Below are 13,881 nucleotides of genomic sequence, written 5' to 3' on the forward strand. Positions count from 1 at the left end.
CAGGTGTCGTATCGGATGTAGAAAAATTGATAGACAAAATTGGAGACGATTAATCAGATGGTAGGGTTGTGAAAGGGGCTTAACGCAATGGTTGTCATGGCAAACAACAGCAACACATACCCGCTACAATGATGCACAGTTCGGGAAGGTGTTGTGCGCGACGTTGTTTTCAGTGTTCCAACAATGGCCAACAATATTCTTAGCAATGGTCGGATTCAACAACAAACGACTGCCTCGCAACGGCTGCGTAGCGACAAAGGGAAGAAAGGTGTTTTTGTTTAGCTCGTAGTATGCGAAACGATCACACACGACTGAAAAGCATGATTGACAAGGCGAGAATAAAAATGGGATTAGATCCGTGGCTGATAAAAGATAAGAGTTCGAAAGAACACAGCGATGAAATCATTTTTTTTTGGGAACTCGTTCGGCGAGCGTTGATATCGTATCGAAATATTCGAGCGACGGTCGCTGATTCCGTCACTTCCGGTTTCGGGGGAAACGATAGCAGTATAGAATATGTTGGAAATTAATTATTGTTCTATTCGTGGGTTATTATTTACCTTCTGGCAGTCGCGTGGATAATGTAATTATTAACCGGTTGTAACATAGGCAAATAATAATTATTCTAATTATCGGGTCAGCACCGGAAGTGCCGGCGATAGAGTGCAACAACTGGTTGCTGCACCGACATTATACGCGGCACGAGTACAAAACTTGCAAGATTCTGATTGACCAGGAGCTGATCAACTCGAATGGACACAATGAATATGCGAATTATTTAAAAGTGAGAGAAACGTCCATGTTGAAACAGGGCTTGAAACGGTCCCGAAACGGTCCAGGCTTTTTACGCAGTATAATTGTTCTACAATATGGTTCAGAGCGGAATAAACGAGATTGTTTCATTGAACGTATACACGTTATAGAATATGGTTGTTACACAGCAGAATTGTTATTCTGTATAAAAGCTATACAATATGATTGTTATACAGTATAATTGTTATAGGGCATTGTCACAGGGCAGATTGATATGCAATACTGTTATTACATATGGTTTTCATACAGCAGGGTTGCCATAAAATATAACGATTATACAATGTCGTTGTTATAACATATAACGATCCATTGATACTTTCTAAGTATTAATTATTGTGCAAAGAGACGTTTGTCCTTGCGATGACCTTGGAGAGGCCCGCGAGGGTCACGCTGAAATTCGCAAATGGAAGCCTATATTTTTTATGAGATATTCTTGTAGATAACAGCGATTCGTTTTAATATTTACTGAAAAATGTGATATCTTGTAGATCCAGTTGTGTCAGAGCCGGTTTCAAGCCCTGTATCAATGTCTCAGAGGTTCGAACGAGTGATGTTCTAGACGTTCCCTCCCGTCTTTGTGTGTAGGGGTTGATACTGAGGAGAGAAGGAAAGGTTCAGGACTCGTTGAACTGCTTTCAGGCTGCGTACACCGTCAATTCAACGAACGTTAATAACGTCAAGCAGATTGCCAAGTCACTGTAAGTAAAGGGGACGAGATTTCAGCAGCCCGATGGAGATTAAATTGGATTCAGACATTGCCGGGCGATACTCAATCTAATTGGATTGTTGCATACACGCCGTCACTTTCACCCGTTCGACTGTACATTGTGTTTCGTTTGAAGTTCGCGGCGCCGTTCGCCTCGTTTATCAAACCGCTTTGGATTCCCGAAACGGTCGTGCTCGTTCTGTTCGCATTCGCGTTAATTCGGGTGTCAGTCAAAGAAAGTATGCATTTGAAATTAGAGAGTTGGGGGAAATTAATTAAGCAATACGAAGAAATTGTTAACGAAAGTGAACATATAGAAGGAGTGTCTTAGAGAAATGAGTATGAAGAGAATTTTATTGTTACAAAGTTGTTCTATGATATCGTGACCTTGGGGCGACCTTGGGTAATAGAGATCAATGGGAATAGATATAATTAAAAAATCGATACGATTGGAAAATTGGTTTTCGTTGGAAGAGTGTTTTCCGTTGAACGAACGGGTCTCTGTAAATTCAGCGTTAATCTCTTTAGCACGGCAGGCTTCTAATAATTCATTGTTGTCGACAGCTTGATAATGGGCAGCCATAAGCGCGCGATCGACGCGTATTTGGAAGCCGAGAGGATATCGAATACGCCAGACTGGGAAGTTTATCTGAATCTAGGCAAGGCTGTTCACCGGGACGAAAGCGTACATGGTGGTTCATCAGAATGCGCATATTTTCACGCGCGAGATTAAACCGTGCATATTCATATAAAAGTATATCCGCACACACGTTCTATGTGTAAATAAGCGGAATCCGCAATGTACATGCTTATACTGTTCTCAGTCCACACAGGAAGAACACGTGCCCACTTACAATTAAGCTTCTGCATTAATTAACTACGGCTAACTTCACCGTAAACATTTCATTGTTCCGCGTACTTAGGTTTCATTCCATTATACGGTCGTTTGAAACAGCTGCGAATTACATAAGAATGAACAGTTGCAAATGTAACACAAGCTTCTTTTATTTTTAATTAACCGCCGATGGTTGTTCAACAGATTTGAAAAATGTATGAACTGTCGGACACGTGTACCAGATGACACAGATTTTGAGGAAACAGAATTAGGAAATTAGGTTTCCAGCAATTTCGTTGAGGATCTGCAAGGTTTAAGAAGGTTTGCAGAAGTAATTGCTGTAATAAACCTCGATTTTTCTTATATTATTAAATAATCTGCTTCGAGTTTATGTGACCTGTGTTAATAATAAAGCCAACAGCGGTAGCAATTTTACTCATCAGCTCAGAAATAAACTTCCAGTTACACGATCTAATTATTTCTTAATTGGTTATCGTGCAAAAGAAGATTTCTAAGCTTTCTTCTAATAGTGTCAGGAACAAGAAGCAAATATACATTCCTGGTAAAATGCAATATACAATAATGACAATTATACAGCATTAAAGTATGTGCCAATTACAACGTTTCTTGGTACCAACTAGTTCCTCAACTAAGTCTACAATCGCCCACATAATTGATGGCACACACATCAGAATAACTCTTTTACCAATGGACCAATCGATTCCAGTTTTTCTGCCAAGCTAGGATTCGTCTATTAGACGACGTGTAATGAAAATTTAAGACAATACAACTCGCTGGTTACCAGAGAATCGTTTCTGACATTGCTGATGAACCATTCAGTATCTTTTCCAAACGCGTTTAACGCTCCCGTTTCATCCGATTCTCTCTTCTTCAGGCGAGTGTTACGCGAAGCTGAACGAGCTCCACGATGCAAAAAAGTATCTGAAGAGGTCGATCGAGCTAACTAAGGACGAGTCACCGTACATTGCTTTAGCCAGGGTCCACCTTCTGCAGGATCAAGTTGTCGAGGCCAGGAACGCTTACACCGAGGCTCTTAGGTAGAACCGTTTTTCGGTTCGTTTCCGGTTTAACCCGTTGTCCCTGAAATGGGGTGCCAAAACTGTCTGCGACGTCTCTGAGACGTTATGCGATTTTTGATGCTGTATCATACGTGTATGTAAATGTACAGTGGATTCTGGTTATCTGTGCCGCAACTGGTGTGCTTTGGCCCCTCAAGAGCAGTAGTTGGGCTTTTCGATTAGGTTCTGCTATTAGTGCTTTGCCCCAGATAAACGGCTGATCCGGTTAAACGTGATTCGCATAAGCGGAATCCATTGTACGATAATTAAACTGCGAATATTCGTGCAAGATAACAATTGCCCGAGTCTGTTGCAAGAAATGAGTATATTCGAAACTAAGTTGGAAATAGTGTAATAACGCCATTCAATTCGGATAACGGAGGCTTTGGATACGCGAGGCTGTAGCGTACCATCGATTTCGCAGAAACAGAAACTATCGATTTTTGCCGAGCCTCTGCATCATGCTCCCCCGTTAATGTAGTCTGCGATTAGCGCGCGCGCGACCTCGCGGGCATCTTGCACGCGCGGATTTAATTTCCTGCAGCCGGCTCGAATGATCTTGTTTACGACCCGAGCTACACCGTATTATGTTCTTGCCTCTCGTTCACGGATCGCGGATTAAAAAAAAAAAAAAAAGAAAAGCAAAAAGAACAAACTTGTTGAGCAAACGACGTTCAGCAGATAATTTGTCGACGCCGTGATCAACATCTTGGTATCCCGGCTTCTTTGATAACCGCGGATGCCAGCGAATGGAAATTTGATAGCCATTCAAGCTTGCATACTATGGCATTCTCTGAACAATTCGTTCCAGCTCTTGGTCGATGGGTGTGACAAAAGATAGGAGGATTAGTTCAGCATTGTCGGGCAGTTTTTAACGTGATTCTTTTCGTTTCTAGGGACTCTGACACACGCGTGTATTTAATCTCTTCAAATTGAAATCGTTCCGATCGTAAGTAGAAGAAATCGAAATCTGTTGATAACGCGATAATACCGTACATTCCGATAATGTTTCAATCGCACGAAAAATGAAACCCGTTGTTTGTTTACGTAAAAGAATTACTCCCGAAGAGATTGAATGCAAAACGTAGATATTTCACGAATCGTCAAAACAATTTAACAAAAGAAAGTGTATGAAACCTTTCAATATTACGTTATATGCTACGACTACATCGTGGATACTCATGCAAATTTTCATTTTCATTAATGATTAATTTGTAAAATGTGCAATTACTGCGTTGGTGGATATAAAATTGACTGTAATAAAACGAAACAGTCAGACAGAAGTAATCAACTCGGTGGGTGGACCTCGCAAGAGTGGAATTCATTTTCTCATTTTCTCTATTTTCCATATTTAAATGTACCGCAGACCTGAAACGGGTCATTAGACCGGTATTGGCAAGTTCAGTGTTAAACGCGCTAATTATTTCCACAAATAGTAAATTAATGCGTCCGACTTGCTGACGAATGACCGGAAAAACCCTTCGAGTGGGTGAGATTGAAAAACCGTCGTTTTCGCGGCTGAGTAAATTCGCGAGAGGCAAATCGTGCAAAAAGTTCGGGTCAGGTAGTTTCGGTAATCGAATCAGGGGGGAGGGTGGCGGTGAAAACATGGATAATTATTCGAGCAGCTTGTGTCACAGTTTTACCGACTAATTATCCTGTGGTTTCAGTGCGAATCCGGAGTGCATCGAGGCCGCCAGCGAATTGGGTCTGCTCTATCTTAAAACCGGCGACGTTCAACGGGCGTTTCAGCAATTCGGCACCGCCCTCGCTCATTCCCCGAATTGCACGAAAGCGATACTGCCGATCGCCTACGTAATTCAGGTGAGCGTATCGAGATCCGTGCGGTTTACCGTGCACGAAGCCGTTCCAAAAGGAAGAGCGATTGTTTCCGTATGTAACGCGATCATTCACTCAGCCGACCTCAACCTCGGACGACGACGCGGTACACGGACTTCCGGCCGAGCACGAATACCGATTTCTCGTGACCATGCATCATTCGTGTCCTTACCCTTGGACGCTGACGTCCTTGACTCTTTAAGGGGAATAATTCCTCTAGGAATTTGTTGCACAATGCGCCATGCTGTCGAAGAAGATATCGCAATGATAGGAATTTTTTTTTCAACCTTAGAAAAATTCACATCAAAGGAAGCTCGCGAAACAGCGGTCTGATCGATCGAATAGCTCGCACGCCTCTGCATACGTCGCTGCACCGTGTAGCAACACTCCGCAAAGTGTACTGAAATTCTGTGTCAGCTAAATTCGATGTTATCGATAGTTTCCCCACCCGAAAATTGGCCCTGCGGTTGTTGTTTAATGGGCTTAATGGAATTGTTCGGTGCGCTGTGCCGCAATCGCTGAACACTCGTTCCATCAAAAGCCTTCAGCGTTTGCCGAACGTTCGAGCGAAGAAACGTTTCTGTACACGATCAAAATTCAAACGAGAAAAACATTTGTCCAACATCGAACAACGAAAAAGAGAAAAATCCTATTTCTTTTGACTGCTCCAAAAATCGCCTTTTACGTAACAACATTTTTCGCCGGTATTTCGCCCCTACGGGTCACGAATGATTCCGGCATAGCATTCTTTCGTTAATTGTTAAATTCAGTCCAGTAGAACCAAGCGAAATATGCTATTAATATTTGATAACATAAATGCCATTTCATATTTCACGTTCGTGCCGTAAATGCCTGAAAATCCACGGTCATAATCAATAGAAAATATAATTAGATAACTGATCAGATATTAAATGTAGTTTAGAAGAATAGTGCACTGAATGTTTGTCACTCTTTTAGAAATGCAATTTTCCCTTTCGATGACCAAGACGTTCTGAACTGGTTACAATGCGCGAGCTATGCTGGCCATTCCTGTGATATCCGTTAAGAATTTAATTAGCGGTATTGGTAGCGCTGTTCGGGTGGAATTCCCATTGTTCTATGTTGCTAAAATAATCATTCTGCACTTCAGAATCACCAGGAGTACGATGTGGCTTTGTCCAAGTACAAGCTGGCGGCGCAATCCATCCCGGAATCGCACGCCGTGTGGAACAACGTGGGAATGTGCTTCTATGGGAAACAGAAGTTCGTCGCCGTGAGTACCTCATAAGTCGGGCATAGCTACCCTTCCGACTTTATCAACGAATTAGTTACCTTCGATGGCCCTGGAGTGGTTTAAACATTTTCCGAAACGCGAATTATGTTTATTTTTAATTCTGTGTGCTTGAATGCATAAAATGTCACGTAGAATTTAACTGTTTTCGTTTCCGCGTTAACAATATAAGTTTCTGAAGGAAAGTGAAACGGTCAAATGGCCATAAAACGTACAAGGGTGCCATAAATTGATAGCAACTATCAGTGTCACGCAGAATTTATCTGTTTTTGAAATGCATAATGTTTCTCTGAACAAAATCGAAGCACAACAACACGAATCAATAACTCATGACCCAGTTTCGCGTTCAAAGTTCGGATTTTTGGCGACCTCAAAGGTCTCCAACTCCTTTACGGTGCCACCCAGGGAAAACAGAGTCCCATCTGCGAGGATATTTGAATTCTTCTCAGACGAAACCGACGGACGCGACCACGGACACGACATTCCTCTGGTTATGGAGAAATAAAAGTTGGATAGAAGTCGACGCCCCGGTTTCCGATAAATTCTTCGCCGTGCTGCGCGAACATCCTCGAAATTAAATGTATCGAGTTTTGTCCGTTGTGTTCGAACCAGCGGGGTCGCAGTGGCTCTCAGATCAATTACAACTTCCTCTGTGTTTTCCGATATTCGGTGAGCCATAGATTTTCACGCGCTCAACATGACTCCGAGAGGCTTTGTCTTTGTCACCTTCGATTTTCTTTAGTTAGAACAAATCCCAACGTGCTAATTTTAATTGAATCGTAACCTTTAACATTTTCCCATCAACTGTGGGACACACAGTATGTTTCTCTACTGTTGGGAATGTTCGAAAATGTTTGAGTAATGTTTCGAAGCCGGAGAAGTAACTGTTGTGCCCCAGTTTTTTCGGATAGTTTTAAGAAGGATTAAAAACAGAGGGTCCGAAATAAAACAAGACCAAACTACGCGGTGGAAGGGAAATTTTTCCCTACGGAAGCCATTAGAAAAAGGTGCAGCACAGATTTTGTTTTGTGTCGAGAAAACAAAGTAGTTGCGCAGGGCTTCAGTGATTCTCAACTCCACAAGTATATGTAAAAATTGTCTATCTATTACTGAAACACAGTCAAACAATTGTCCAACTTTTGCCGATCTTCATGCGAGTTCCAATTTCTGTGCCTAATTTTACGGAAGCTTGCACGATACGATAAGATTACGAGAAACTCTTCAACGGGAGGCACAAACTTCTAAGTACCTGTACTTAAAGGTCCCCTTAATCCACTAACGTCTTCTGTCGCCGAAGAACCTAATTAATTCTTTTGAAGTTTCCTGCCTCCGTTCGGAGGGAAGCAATTACGGGGGAATGTCTAAAACAAAATTCTCTCGAACCGATCCTGTTTAGCGCAATGGAGCACCGTCTTCTTCGGGTGAACTGCACTCCCAATTAGAGGATACTCTGGCAAGTAATTTACATCCACCGATTCCCTCTTAGTTCGGCAGCATGTTGTACCCGGTGCAACTGCACGCCTCTGTCTTGTCCCCTAATTGAGTTCCCCTAGGACGCAAGTGTGTCCCGGCCGTCATTCTGAGACCGGGCCGCGCGTGCACCGGTCCCTTTAATGGACTCTGAATTAATTATCCTCGTTCAATCTCGAACAGAGTCTTCTTGTCGCGGGTAAAGAACCGGCTGATTCGACCGCCACCACCTCCGTGGGAAACCCTTCCATCGGGACCGTCTCCCGACCCTTAGTTTTCCCTTGCTTGGCCACCATAGTCTCCGTTTTACCCCTTTTTTGTACCTGTCTCTCCAACAAGATCACTCTTGGAGGTAAAACACGCTGTAAATATTTTTTCGCTTTGATGCAAGCTAATGTGTTACGTTTCTCTTCGATGTAGAAAATGTAATGCGAGCATCAGTTTTAGTTTTCAGAACTAACAAGAGACATCATTCTCTAAAGACACCTGTGGTTGGAATCAAGGATATCAAAACTCGGCATCAAGGAGCAAGAAGAAGTTTTGTAAAACAAGAACATTTAACATTCTTTGAATGAAACGCCGTGCGCTTCGTCAAGGATTTCATTGAATCCAAACTGGAAACCAAGAAACAAATTATGTAAAGCCAAGAGGATGCTGTTAACATTATTTGAATAAAACATCGTATCTTCTGTCAAGGATTTTATAAGGACAAACTTGGAAACCAAGGAGGAAGAAAGTTTGAAAAATATACAAGAGACTTAATCCACAGGAAAGAGAGAGATGTGAAAATTGGAAATCAAGATCGATTTTTCAAAACAAGTAGCACCCAGTGAGAATCATTGAAGCAGTAAATCCGGTCTTTCATTAACTTCTCGAGTCAAGAAGGTCCCTCAACAGGACAGACAACGCAGCAATTCCTCAGCATTGTTTTCCCGCATCAAGCTAATTAATTCCTGAGAAGGCCAGCGTATCTTGAATCGCGAAAAAAACAGCAGCGGGTTTCCACAGAAATAACCGTTTAATTACGAGCAACGTGGTCAAGCTTCCGCGAATAATTCTGCGAGTCACCGTACACTTTGCGACCCGACGTTATGTAAACTGTCACGGACGACAGAGAAGTGAATCCATAGCGAAGCTTAGGGCTCCGTTCAGAGTCACGGTTGCGTGGATAACGTTTAAACACGGATTAATCTCGGCGTGATCGACAAGTATCCTTGATCGTCGTCTGCAGGCCGCTTCGAGACATTTCCATCGATCGCTTCTTCTTTCGAGTGTCGCGAGGCAGTCGGGACATAGTCTACGACAAAGTGGATCTCCTTGCTCCAATTATCGAGAAAAATGCCTGGGCGATCGGGTCGAGGTGGAACGATAAATGGAATTAAATCGGCAACCGTGATTAAATATTTCCAATACCGTAATAAGCTCCCTCCGATGACTCGGAAACCGGTCGCGAAAGCTTTTTTACAGTCAGTCTCGTAATTGATGGCAAACTTTTTTATATAAATGGACCAAACCACTTTCTCTGCCGAGCTAGAAAGATTAGATACGTAAGGAAAATTTCCATACAATCTTTTTTCTCGAAAATATACCAACCCTCCCAATATTTTCTTTTCACAATGAGGAACTGAACTGTGTCAACTTTTTTAGCTCATTGCTAGGGGTAGAAGGATATCGTGCGCACCCTGGATCCGCTTTGGGGGCGCAGGGGTGCGAGCCTGAACTTCCTTAATCCAGTCCGTTGTCATTCCGCGGAACGTGGTGGCGCGTTAGCGGGCTAAAGCTCTGAAGTTAAGTGGATTAAGCACAAAGCTCGGCTTTAGCTACCTTGTCGCCGATAAGAAGAACTCGAGGACGTTCAGGGACACGGGGGATAAGAAAAAATGGGGATGCTGGGTCACGCGTTCTGGACCCCCGGCCCCTTTGACAAGTTCCTTCCCGTCGTCCGACCCGGGGCCATTCAATAATAACACTGTTTGGTAACTAAACCAATTTTGCGGCTCCAGGCGCACGATTCTCGTAGATCCAGATACGCTGAATCCGATCCCGAAAATCGTTTCTGACCGCCGTCTTCAGCTTTCGAGACATCTGACTTTCAACCAGAAATTGTATTCTCAACTTTAAGAATTTTTTGCGTGCTAACGGTAAACGATATGGGAATGATTTGTGCGTAGAATGATTCCGCAGACTCTCCCAAATACGATGGTATATTTGTTTATAGCGTCGCGAACATTTGGACGTGTTTAAACAATGTTTAAAGAGAGTGAGACACTCGAGATGTTTTTCATGTAACCAAAAAGTATTCGTATTCTACGCGAGAATGATTTGCATAGCTTCAATGGTTAAAGCAGAGTTGTCAAAGTCGAAAGTGACAAGCAGCAGGGAAAAGAGTAAAAATTCCCGGGATGGCATAATCGACCGGCGAGCGGCGTTTGCATAATCGCGACGGCCCGCGATCCTGAATTGTTAACGGTGCCCGTCCGATCAGATAATTGCGTGTATTTACGTGCAGGACCATTGTTCCGCGCGCGTTTCACCGGCGACATTAATTGACCACTCCGGCGCGCCAATTGGCGGACAAATCGGCTTAACGCTTTAATTTACTTACAGGCGATTACCTGCCTGAAGAGAGCCCACTATCTGAACCCGATGGCCTTTATGCCCGCTTATAATCTCGGCATGGTATTGCTGACCACGGGACAACCAGCCTCGGCGGCGATTTACCTTTGCGCCGCGGTCAGCGCAGACCCCAAGAACCCCATGCCGTATCTTCTGCTCGGACGTAAGGCGCCGCATGAGCTCCCATCGATTTTCTACCGGCCGAAAAGGGACAGGAGATGCTGGAAAACTCGATACGATATAGACCCCCGCAGTTTAGGATAGTTATTCCTTTGGACACGTGCAATCGCTGATCGCTGCAGCTGATATTGCATCGCTGGTCTTCGAGGTATGCGAGATTCTCATTGACCTCGGGCTTAGGTATTCGAAGGATATTGCGTCCGGAATACTTATACGCGCTGATGATGCCTCTGAAATGTATTCCATGCATGTGGATTTTCATCGTTCTGTCGCGTTTGTTAACTGTTTCGTCATTGAACAGGGAAAGTAATGTTTATTAATAGAGGATAGAGGGGTTGTCTCATGGTAAATCGATCGAGGATTTTGTTTAAAATTAAATATGGTGTAGTGTACGGGAAATGAGCGAGGGTTTAAGTCTTAAGTCTTAAGATCTTTATAAGAAAATAGTAGTTAGGAATATTTGCACTTGCGAATTTTTATCTCCGAAACTAATTGTTGGATCAGGTTGAATCTCGATTTATTTCAATCTAGAAGGTTCAGTCTATTGTGAGAATTTTTATTTTTACTGAAAAATTCGAAATCACTTTTTATACTTTATAGGAGAGGTCTACGTGTGCACGCATTTATGGACGTTGACGTAGGTACCTCGATTAACTAAACGACGAGAGCCTGATAGAACCTAAATTCTAGTACCAGGGAAGCAGCGAGTGTCCCAGAGTAACCGTTACCTGTCTAAGTTCACCTAACTCGGACGTATTTCGGAAAGTAGCCTAGTTTCACTGGTATAGGTCAGGTGTCAGGTGTGGCCCGTTAAATTACCGACTTGATACGTGTTCGTACGTTAGGAACGCATCGATCATTCGTCGCTATAGTTGTTTCAGGCGACACAAAGTAAAAGAGAATATAAGAAAACTCGAAAATGTGAAAAATTGTCCAATTTTCCGGTAGTATCGGCAGAAGGATTAATTACTGGGTAAAGCGACAGTCCAACGGCAAACTTCTATGATACAGGACGAGGAGGAAGATCAGACACAGAGTCACGAAGTTATTTATAGCGACGGCCACCGCGGCGCTTGGTTTTTCTCGTCCATGCTCGGCCCGCAATTTGTCCTGTTTTTCTATCGTTACGGCACCGCGAGTTCCGTCGGCCATCGCAATATGTCCTCGTCGCGTTCGGAAAAAAGAGGAGTGGACAGTCCACTATGTCATTGTCGCATAGGAAATTCTAATCGTATCGACTGCGCTCGTTCCTCTCCCTTATCGGCACTTGAACACGGCGCACCGACAGCATGCCTAATCGCTATCGTTGTTGCAGTCGCGCTGAAGCGGCTCGACGACCTGGAAGGCGCCGAGAAGGTCTTGCAGAAGGCGCACGCGCTGTCCCCGCAGGATCCTTTGGTGCTGATTAATTACGCGATTGTTTTGGACGCGGTCGGCAAGAGGAGTTACGCCGCGGAATTCTTGACTGCCCTGAACGACATCACCGCTGTCATTGACGTGGACGCGCAGGCAAGCCTCTAAAGAGATTATCGATTCTTTTAATATTCTTACTGTTTCGAATTCCAACTGCTCATTTTTACCATAAACGGTTCAAATCCGCGGACCACGGAATATTTACAGAATTGCCAGTTGTACTAATTAACTTCTCTTGATGAATTAAATCCACATCCTAGACTCTCTAGACTCCTAGAAAGTGTATAGTCGCGGAGGAGAAACAGCTTTTCGAAGATAAGGAAGTCTTCTTAACTTCCGTGGGGGGGAGGGGGCGCCGGTTTGTTCGCAGATAACGCAGACTGCGAAGAGGCTGTCGACCAAACTTCAACAGGAGAAGGCGTCCGGTAACGAGGGCGAGAGGGTCCTTAACGAAGACGAAGTTTGAAGCGGCATGGTCGACCGGCGACGCTGAAGAATCCCGAGAATTTCCATGGGAACGAATAAAACTCACTTGCACAAGCAACTTACTCCCGTCTCAAACAGTTTATGAAGATCAACCTCCTCCACGAGCTCGTCCACCTCCCAGTCTCGTCCCGTTCCAAGGTCACTCGCCGAGTCCTCGAGCCGACCGGTGATATTTGCACGTGCCAAGGAGACTTAGTTTTTTCATTTAAGTTCGTCTATACGGCTCCGTCGATTCGCTTGGTCTCGCAGGATGCGCCTTCGAATCTCAAGGACTCTCCGGCACGAGACACCTGGGGTGGAAAGTGAAAATGTCGGCGTTATGGCCGCGTAAAAACATCGCTTAGGACTAAATTACTGCCTCGAAGCTCGTGCCATGCCTGGGAGATGTTATCCTGCGGTCGTAGCTTCTCAAGGCTCTCCCAAACACTGTCAGTGTCCTTTTTGATTCAGATAATCTATATACGTAATTGCCAGTTTCTCTGTAACGGTAAAAAAGTTCTGTTCAATTGTTAATCAAACAAGCAAATAAGCTGAGAAATATGTCGTGTTTGGTCTCGTTTTAGGAGAGCGTGGCAAATATATTGACCAACAATTCACAAAAGAAATAACTAAAAACAGAAGTAAGTTTTGCCACCGAATACACTACCGTCTGACTGCAGTTCTCAACCGACGGCACTGGAACGATTAAAATGGCGTAACTCCGTTCTTCGGGACCGTTTTATTTCGCTTGAGATGACAGAGACATGCTCACTTTGCATTTCGAGCGGCTCGCGAGGCGTGTCCCTCGACTCTTCGTCCCGGATACAAGAGCCAAGCGAAACTGCCGCTTTGCTGTCTCGTTTCCGCGGAACTTTCACCCTTAAGCTCGAACCCCGCTCATAATGCCTGCTTATCGAGCCGTGATTGCGGAATGAGTACATTGCGGAAGTAATTAAACTGTCTCGTAGCAGATTGCCCCCAACCCCCCCACCCCCCGATCTATCGCGCGGCTACACGTGATTCCGTTAACGATCTTGTGCCTGTTAATTTAAAGTTCCGACAAGCTGCCGCTCGAGGCAGGCGTTCCCGGTAAAAGTGCATCGCGATTTCGGGATCCGTAGCGGGCCCTTCAGCTTCCCTTTGACACTGTTTAGCTTCTTAACTCTAGCATTACCTAGATTATTATGTTGTTCGT

The 13,881-nt window shown here is 44.0% G+C and overlaps 1 protein-coding gene across 2 annotated transcripts; it reads left to right on the plus strand.

Moving 5' to 3' along the window:
• Positions 1-64: 64 nt before the first annotated feature.
• On the plus strand, positions 65-12,828 carry Bbs4 (Bardet-Biedl syndrome 4). Of its 2 annotated transcripts, none has more exons than XM_076800887.1 (10): positions 65-268; positions 642-784; positions 1,399-1,511; positions 2,084-2,211; positions 3,250-3,412; positions 5,104-5,257; positions 6,402-6,524; positions 10,620-10,791; positions 12,124-12,317; positions 12,592-12,828. In XM_076800887.1, the coding sequence occupies exons 1-10, from the start codon at positions 184-186 to the stop codon at positions 12,685-12,687; spliced, it is 1,371 nt and encodes a 456-aa protein (XP_076657002.1). In that variant the 5' UTR covers positions 65-183; the 3' UTR covers positions 12,688-12,828. The 2 variants fall into 2 exon arrangements, with proteins under 2 accessions (XP_076657002.1, XP_076657003.1); XM_076800888.1 differs by having other exon boundaries at positions 75-268; positions 2,084-2,178; positions 12,592-12,823.
• The last annotated feature ends 1,053 nt before the right edge of the window (positions 12,829-13,881 follow it).

This window comes from Halictus rubicundus, chromosome 15, assembly GCF_050948215.1.
Source record: "Halictus rubicundus isolate RS-2024b chromosome 15, iyHalRubi1_principal, whole genome shotgun sequence".
NCBI classification, from domain to species: domain Eukaryota; kingdom Metazoa; phylum Arthropoda; class Insecta; order Hymenoptera; family Halictidae; genus Halictus; species Halictus rubicundus.